Source organism: Schistocerca serialis, chromosome 5 (assembly GCF_023864345.2).
Source record: "Schistocerca serialis cubense isolate TAMUIC-IGC-003099 chromosome 5, iqSchSeri2.2, whole genome shotgun sequence".
NCBI classification, from domain to species: domain Eukaryota; kingdom Metazoa; phylum Arthropoda; class Insecta; order Orthoptera; family Acrididae; genus Schistocerca; species Schistocerca serialis.
In genome coordinates this window covers 387,257,351-387,266,537 of record NC_064642.1, presented here as the reverse complement: position 1 = coordinate 387,266,537, position 9,187 = coordinate 387,257,351, and the positions used below count along the sequence as shown (strand labels likewise).

The following is a 9,187-nucleotide window of genomic DNA, read 5'->3' as shown; positions in this document are numbered from 1 at the left end:
TTAATAGCAGAATGTAATTGGCGTCATGCGTAGGTATTTGTATGTGAAGTATTTTGTTATGTTTCTAAATCACCAAAAAGAAGAAGGAAAGTGAAAGTTTCGGCTGCATTAAATCATTAGTTTAAAGCGTGTATTTATGTGAACTCTAGGAAAACCGATAGGTTCTACGTGCGGAACTTAACGTATAGCATTCATTTCCCGTTTGTAGCGTACCTTCGTAACAAATTTACGTGATTCGAAACAACGCAAATTTGTCCTTTGACGCTCTCTTCGTTTTCGAAGATGATGTTAGTTCTTTATCAATATGCCTGGAATAACGTGATTTACAGCGTGATATTGCTGTCTGGTCAAAACACTGTACTCGTTTAAGTATGCGACGATGAATACCAGGCAACGCTGCTATTGATCAAACACGAAACTAGAGATCACCGCCAAAACGATGTATGTAAATGACCATTTCATTGAAAAAAAGGCGCACGCGTTTCATAAAACGTTCTTAAATATTCTTCTGTCGTTGAATATTGTTTCAGAATACATGCATTGATTTTTTAAAATTACGTGAACAAGCAATACGAAGCGCTGTCACAGTGCGATAACGATTTCGTAAAAGTATCGATACGCCTTCTCAGTCCGCAACCAGAATATCTCTGACACAGCTGTTATAGACATGTGTTTCACCGGCGAGCGATGTGGAGCTATTAAAACAGCAGAAATGATGAACTGAAAAAAATAAATAGTTGATTGTTACGTAGAAACGTTGTAGTACTTCTTTTTGAACTACATAACTCAGTTTGTAACTACTCGTTAGATTTGGTGCTTGCAATGGTAGCTGAACCGGAAGTTTCGGTAAATAACGTAGCAAGCAACACTTCAGATTTTTTACGAACATGATTAATTTTAAATATTATGCATGCGTATATGCTTTGCAAAAAAATAAAGTATTCCCGAAGTATTGTACTTTATATTTAATGTCATCTGTCTTGTGGCTGCATGTAAGAATGAGAAAAGTAGAAACTTAAGTTTATGTTCGTATTATATTCAGTTCAAGAAAGTAATTTACGGTGGTTCATAAATTCTTGCTTAATTCCAGCTGCCTTTCGGGCCACCTCCGGTGCTTCCAGATGTCACCAAGCAGCTGCAGGAGTATCTGTTGTGCCCTGACAGATTACCCATACATGACTACCGCAATGCTCAAGATTTTTGGCCAAGAGTTTCGAATCCACGTTCGTTGTACCATTACGACTTGTCCCCCATCGGTACCACTCTCAAGGTACTAATTATATTCTTCCAGCAGTTTTGTAAGTTTCTTTACCCAGAGTGTGCAGCAGCATCCGTCACTCCCACCCCCAAATGTTGGTTTTGGTGACAGATTGATCTGTAGTGCAGCCCGAAGTCTAGCTTTGACCTAAAGGTGACTGCTTGATTGTGAGTTGGCGAAGCCAACGAATGTGAAAGCCACATAAAGATTGCGGTAATAAATTGACCGGCAGGGTGCCTAATTTTAATTTAGTTTAGTTCATTATTATCCCTTGCATCACTTACATGATACAGAAATTTTCGTAATACTGTAAAGCATATACACAGCCCACGTGTACAAATTAACATTTTACAATGTATAAAAAAAATTGATCAATGTACTAATTCAGTGGTCTTATTTATGGTCTCTGAACAAATAAATAATGATCTGACATATGTGCAGAACACTTTGAAAAACAAATTTATCACATCATTTAGAGTGAAAGGAGACTACAAACAACATATAAAATTTGCAGTGAGAACAGCATGATTCAAATGAAGTGAAGGAAATACAAGTATTAGTTAGTGATTTAGTTATTCAAGATATTTCTCTCTGTTATAAAAACAAGTATTTTTATAAATTCTAACTTAATTTTTCCCTCATATTCCATTCCTCGAAGCAAATTAGCAGAGCATTATCCAACTTTAGTCCATAACGACTCCACACTGTACTGGAAAATGGAAGGGGGGAGGGGGTCCAATCATGACTTTTACCCTTGCTATTACAAACATACCAGAGTACCTCATAAGTACAAAAAAATTGAAATACTCCCTGTTATAAAAGACAATTCCCATATTGTGTAGATCAGATAAGCTGATGTTGGGGAGAGGAGTCAGCCACAGAAGTATAGCACATTGTACTCAGTAGTGTGTTCTGCTAGTAGGCAGTTAACTTTACTGTGTACCTCAGTTTGACAGTGGCTGTTCTTTCAGGTGTACAGTTGTTTGCTGTTCATGTCCATATACAAGAGGCAGTGCAGGAAGGGGCTCTTTCACAGTTGGTTGAAAGTGGTTGTTGAGACTTTAAGGGACATTTGTGGATGTTAGTTGGAGGGTAGTGCCTCCCTGTGAAGGCCTTAATAAGATCTCCATCAAGGGATTGATCCATAGGCAACTAGACAATATTGGAGCCATTTTTTAGTGTGGGCGAAGGTACTGTTTATGATTGATGGGCTTTCTAAGAGAAAACTGAATTTTGCACACATAAAAAGTCTATTTAAGTATACCTCTTACATAGTACACACTACAGCTGCCACCCATTCCATACCAGAAGTCCAGCCACCCATGGGTGTCACATCTGTAGTGATGAACTGTCCGTCTTCAAATATACCAAGGGTCTCACTGAGGCCTTCACAGTCCAAAATTACCCACCCAACATTGTACTGAAACAGATCTTCCATTCCTTATCCCTCCAGTCATCTACCACCACCTACATACTCACCATCCAGCCACAGAGGAGCACTCTGCTCATGACTCAGTACAACCCAGGACTGGAGCAACTGAATTGCATTCTCCTCCAGGCTTTCACCTACCTCTCATTATGCCCTGAAATGAGGAATATTCTACCCATTATCCTTTAGCCCCACCCACTGTGGTATTCTGCCACAAACCAAACCTATGTAATACCTTCGTCCAGCTCTACTCCTACCCTACTCCCAACCCCATGCCTCATGACTCATATTCCTGCAATAGACCTAGATGTGAGACCTGTCTCATATGTCCTCCCACTGCTATCTGCTTCAGTCCAGTTACAAACCTCTCTTATCTGACTAGAGGCAGGGCCACCTGTGAAATCAGACATGTGATCTAAAAACTAAGCTGCAACTACTGTGCTGCTTTCTACAAGGGCATGTTATTCAACAAGCTGTTTGTCCGCATGAATGGCCACCAAAAAATTGTGGCCAAGAGACATCTGGACCACCCATTTTCTGAAAGTGCTGCATGACATAATGTGCTTCTCTTCAATGACTGTCTCAGAGCCTGCACCATCTGGATTCTTCCTACCCACACCAGCTATTCTGAACCACACAGGGAGCTCTCCCTGCAGCCTATCTTCCCTTCCTGTCACCTCCTTCTCTCCCCCCCCCCCCCCCCCCCCCCCGCCCCTTTCCTCCTACCCATCTCCCTTACCTTAACATTTGCTAGTCCCTCTCCTTTACCTACCTATCCCTTTCCCTGCTCCAACTCCAATACTATACAGCCTTCTACTCCTTCAATGCACCAACTAGTCTTTTCTCCCCCTTCTCTACGACTCTTCTTTGCCACTGCCCTTCCTTCCGTAACCTGTTGACTGCACCCAGTAGGCTTACCCTATCACCACCACATCCGTGCATGCACTCACAAGCAATGCTACACTTTTCCCCACCCCTACCCTGCTCTCCGTCCCGCATCCCTACCTGCTATCCCTCCATCTCCCTGCCCCAGCCTCCTTCTTGCCATCACCACCCCCAGACTGCTTTCCCATCAACTGCAGTTGCTGTACGCAGTCTGGCTTCAGCAGCCAGAGGCATGTGAGTTGTGCTTGCTTAAGTGTGTGGGTGTGTTTTGTACCTCAGAAGAAGGCCTTTTGGGTGAAAACTCAAATGTATAGCAGTCTTTTGTTGTTCCTATCTTCAAATCAGTGTCTTATCAGCATGGTAAGTAGCAATCTATCCTTTTTGTAATTCATTTGGCTTCAAACAGATCTCGAAGAGCAGAAGAGAATTTTACGTAAAAACCCACTTTGTCTTAATAAATTCCATAAAAGCTTTTGATGGTTGTGGTGGTGATGGTGGTTGTGACGGTGGTGGTGGCGGCGGCGGTGATTTCGTGTGGCCAGGCAGGTCTTTCAATTGGACGTCAGTTCAGCAACTTGTTTGTCCCTAACCAATCCAGTTATCCAAGTGGGGTAGGTGACCAACAGTTGAACTTGGAATCCAAACCATGTGTCATTGAGAGGCAGAGTAAAAACAGTCTGTGGTCCGACTGGGTTTTGATCTTGCAGCTTTTGGGTTTCATGTCACATGCCTCATTGCTAGACCACCGGGCCCAATGGTATAGCAGATAGCAATTCTGAAACATAATGAAAAAATGGACAACCTAAACACTTGAATCATGTTATCCAAGATATGTATGACATGGTATCTCACACATCAGTACCACCCCACAGGTGTCACAGTTGGCAATGGAGTTGCAAGTTTCTGTCAAGTGGTGATAGTGGTTGTGCAGAATCCGGCAAACCCAATGGTGCCTCCTGTGGCTCTGGACCTACTAGCACCCTCTGTCACCGCAATATAGGACAACTGGCGGCGGCCACGTAGCCCATTCACACTTGGAGTCTCTTCGTTATGTGATGCTATGCAGATGCTGCCAATTGTAGCTCTACCACCATTGTTCGTACTTTAGTTCAGAGAGGCTCTTCCTTGTTGACATCGAAAGCTCGACACTGTTTCTTGCTGCATTCATTGCAATGACACTCTGTACACATGGGAAATGTAAGTTAAGTAAATCTTCTGTACTGTGTTATCTTGTTCGCTAAGCATTTCAGTGCCTGTTCAGCTTTCCTACAACAACAGTTGCTGCACTACTGTGCAACCCACCTTTCCTTACCATTGTATATGAAGTTGTACACAACACATGCAAAGACAAAAATTGTTTACATCCGGCATAAGTTAATAGAAGAAATTCTGATTAATCGAAGAGTATACCAAGGTTACAGAATTAGTAACTGTATGGAATATGTGCACCTGGAGTGTACTTAAATAACACTAAATACATAAATACTATTCTTTTTGCAGATAATCAGTTCATCATACAGGATTATGAAGATGAGCTTCAGAAAACATTATGTGCACAAAATATCATTTCTGAAAGATATAATTTTGGTATGTAGGACAAAAGCAAAAGTTATGTTGTGGCAAGGAAAATACACATCAACCAATGGAACAAGTTTCATCTTTCACTTATCTGGGTTGTGATTTATCTTTTAACAATGATATTGAAGTGAAGAAAAAGTTTCATCTGTTTCAATACATGTGTGAAACAATTCTGCAAACATGAAAGGGTAATGTGAGAGAAGAGACTTGAACTTAAATTTTCTAAAATTATGATTTGTCAACATTAGTGTACTGAATCGAGATTTGGTTGAATAAAACAAATTATTGAAAGATAATCCCTAATAGACAAAAATATAATAAATAGTAAGCCAGCAATTAAGTGTATTCTCATTGAATGATAGAATTTCCCAAAATGATAGAAATTGGGAAAAATCACATTTTAGAAGGGAGGACAACAGAATTCCGAAGCTTGCTCTTAAATATCTTTCTACCAGAAGACGAAATGTTGGTTGACCCATGAAGAACTGGCAGGAAAACTGAGGTCAGAACAGGCTGATAGCCTAAAATCGGAAGAAGAAGTTAGTTACTTTTAATAGCAGTCTAGTATCTGAATCTGAGTTGCCAGCCTATTGTTACTTCCAATCTGTTTCTTGTATACTTTGCTTTTTGAATTTGAAACACTTTTTCTTTCAACATACATCACTCAAGTCTGTCACCACATTACGTTGTTTACATCCCACAATATTTTCCCCAAGGCATCTTGTCAACACTGTCATGTCGTGGCTGCTGGTAAGTAACAACTGCTGCGTGCATACAGTAATTACCAGGCATACCTTGATGATACTGAGTAGATGCCAAAAAGGAACACATGAGAGGTACACAACCTGATACACTGGCATTCCTGAGGACCATATATTGAACAGATCCCTGGGAAAGCTTGATGAGTCACAAGTTTTTATTCCTTTGAGAAACTATACTACATACCCTTTATCTTTCCTGTTTTCTATCTTTGCAGGAAGTTTATAAATCTAACATTGTTATTATTTGTTTCAAGTTTAATTTGTGTTACTTTTATGTTTTTGTTATAGGTGGAGAGAGATCCAACCACTGGACGTCTTCTTCAATTTAGGGAAGTCTCTGTTGAAGACACGGGGTCAAGTGCAAGGAATTCCCTGTCTTTCCGACGTGCTCCAGCACCAACTGAATCGGTGAAGGGTGATTCAAGTAACTTCCCTTTCATGCCAGGAGGATTCCCAGATCTCTCAACTGTTTCAGAACATGACAATGGAACACAGGAAGAAATTAATTTTGAGGATGGTAATTATTTATGATTGTAAAATATCTTCTTGTTCAGACTAAGCTTTCTGATACAATTTTGTGTGTTTTGTGTGGCTGATTGTGTGTGGAACAATTTCACATGATCCTTTTTTTTTTCCCTTCTAAATCTGTCTGTGACAGCTAGAAAACCCCATTTTATAATCAGGGATGAACACAGCAAACAGTCATATATCAATCTGTATTTTGTTGAAGATCTAGCTATATTTCAGCTGCAGTATACCATTGTCAATGCTAAAAGAAAAACATAGGAATCGAATCGAACCTTAGTACTGATGTCGGCTTTGTTGTTGCTGAAATCTAGCTAGATCTGTAATAAAATACAGGCTGATATCCAATTGTTTGTTGTGTTCATCCCTGGTTATAATCATTTCATGGTCACTGAGCACAACGATTCCTAATGGAACCCACACGATGAAAATCTTATTTTTCTGGTATTCTGTCCCCATCTGTCCTTGCTTCCCACAATTTTTGTTTCATGCTGAACTATTCTTTTGTTTTAGTATCCAGTCCATATCAGATGTGATGTTTTTTACTTGATTCATAAGCAAAAATGAACTAAAATTTCATCTGGACCGTAGTTTCAGCTACAGATTTAATTGAGTAGATAAAACTTGTGTTTTGTTTACATATTACAGACCCACTTCATTCCTTCCTGCATTGTACAAATACTATGAGAAGTGTGTAGATGGTAGAATATAGAGACAATTTCTTCATATTCACATCGGCTTGAATTCCATAAACCCATGAGTTCTTAAAGGTCTAAACATCTTAAAGTGGTTTGGTGGAAGACACTAACATATTTTATAGAACTTTTTTAATTTTGGCTTATTAGTATTGGAATGTGATGTGGTAGGTTCTACCCATCCATTCTACATAAATGCCTTCTACTCCATCCATTTGGAGATCATTGTAGGACAAACTTGGCTAATTATGCAGTATTAAAGTTTTTTGCCTGTAATATTTAATTTTTGAATTAAATGATAAGTAAAAGTGGTATAATTCGTTGGTATAAATGTTAAATATTGAAAATTAAATTTCAGATACAAAAAAAGCTTTTTTAAAATAGTGCTAATTTACTGTATTAATAAGAACTCAGGCAATTTCACAACACTACTTGGATAATTTCGCAGTAGCAGTTATGACTCTAAAAAAATACTTTTGTGTCATCGAAACATGATTTAATGTAATCAAATACATAATACACTTAACATTTACTGTATTTACTATTACTAAATTATTATAAATAATGTAATCAATGGTAATATAATTAATTAATTACATACTTTATCATAAAAATGAATAATAAAATAAATAAAATTAATTACTGCAGTCATACAAAATCTTAAAATCAGAAATTTAGTTGCAGTTAGTTCTTAAAATCGGAAATGTGATTCAAGTTAATCATAATCAGCCTCAGTGCACAGAAGGCATGTGAACTGAGCATGCTACGCCTTCATTCTTTGGTAAGACAGATGAAACTAGCACTCTCACTTCAAATAACAAATCCACTTTTAGCAATCATTGTCATTTTCGTAATTCCCACCACACGACAAACAAATGTTGTCATCCTTTCCTATATTTCTTATTAATATTCTCTGTACAGGCATACACCATCTTGTTGAAGGAACTACTTATGCACACGCTTGCTGTTTTCCCATTCTAGCTTTTTGAGGTGCTCACTTTTCCTTGTTGCCTCTCTGCTGGGATTTGGAATTTTCTCTGTCTGCTTCCCTTTCTTAAGGGGTCTTTAGGCCTATTGCAACCAACATGCCTTCATCAGCAATAACTCTGGGTGAAGTAGCTGCATGTTTCCTCTTTCTCCATGATTTTATGGATTTTGGGAGAGGCACGTTAATTTCCTCCTGGATATTTTCAGTTTGGTCTATTGACTCTTCCATCTCAGATGGTACATTAACAACAGCTCTTTTTTGCTCTGCTGATACGCATCCATCTAGTTTTCTTTCAGGTAGACTTGTCCAACATTGTAGGTATCATGAATGTGGGAAACATTCAGACACCTAGAATGGCATCTCTATTCATGGGAAAAATTAGTTTTGGAAAAAACACTCTTGATGGTGGCTGGAGTTACAGTTTTGTCCATGGACTTCTCGAATAAATGGTAAAAATCCATGCTTGTAGGCTTGTAACAACAAGCTTTCATTAAGTCTCTCACATTCCTTTTCCAAGACATTTTTAGAGGAGCAAACATAGACATATCACACAGCTGTAAGATCTGAGTGGTGTGTGATGAAAAGGTAACAAAAATAGTGCCATTTTCTTGTCTGAATTTTAGAGCTTATGGAGAGAGATGGCTAGAATGTGAGTCCGTCATTAACAGAACAGGAGGATTGTGGTGAATGAATGCCTCAAGAACTCCAAGAAAATTTCTGAATTTATCCAGCCATTTTATGACACTGCTACCTGGCTCAGTAGAGGAGCATTTTCCTTCAAGCTATTGGTGACACAAATCCCCTTGAAAATAAACGTAGAAAGCACTGCTTGTCCCATAGCATTGGCAGCAATCACAATTGTCGTGGTCTCCCACTATTCAGCTGTTGTCTGCTGGTGGACACATTTTGCTCAGCTTGTTCACCATTGAAAATCCCATTTAATGTAGATTCCAAATTAGATTTGGCTTCGTCCTGAGCCCTGTTTTCTCATACACAGTACTTAGAACATCATAAAAATCTTTCAAATTAGAACGATTCGAAGCTGTGGCCCTGCGATATGATAGATTT

General features: G+C 39.0%; 1 protein-coding gene across 1 annotated transcript in view; it reads left to right on the top strand.

The window, feature by feature from the left end:
- The first annotated feature begins 651 nt into the window (after nt 1-651).
- The window catches only part of LOC126481096 (helicase SKI2W), a 150,951-nt gene continuing 142,415 nt past the window's right edge, over nt 652-9,187 (top strand). The window contains exons 1-3 of the mRNA XM_050104616.1: nt 652-846; nt 1,091-1,270; nt 6,200-6,428. Coding sequence (XP_049960573.1) covers nt 823-846; nt 1,091-1,270; nt 6,200-6,428 — 433 coding nt within the window. The 5' untranslated portion in view covers nt 652-822. The remainder of the gene's footprint in view (nt 847-1,090; nt 1,271-6,199; nt 6,429-9,187) is intronic.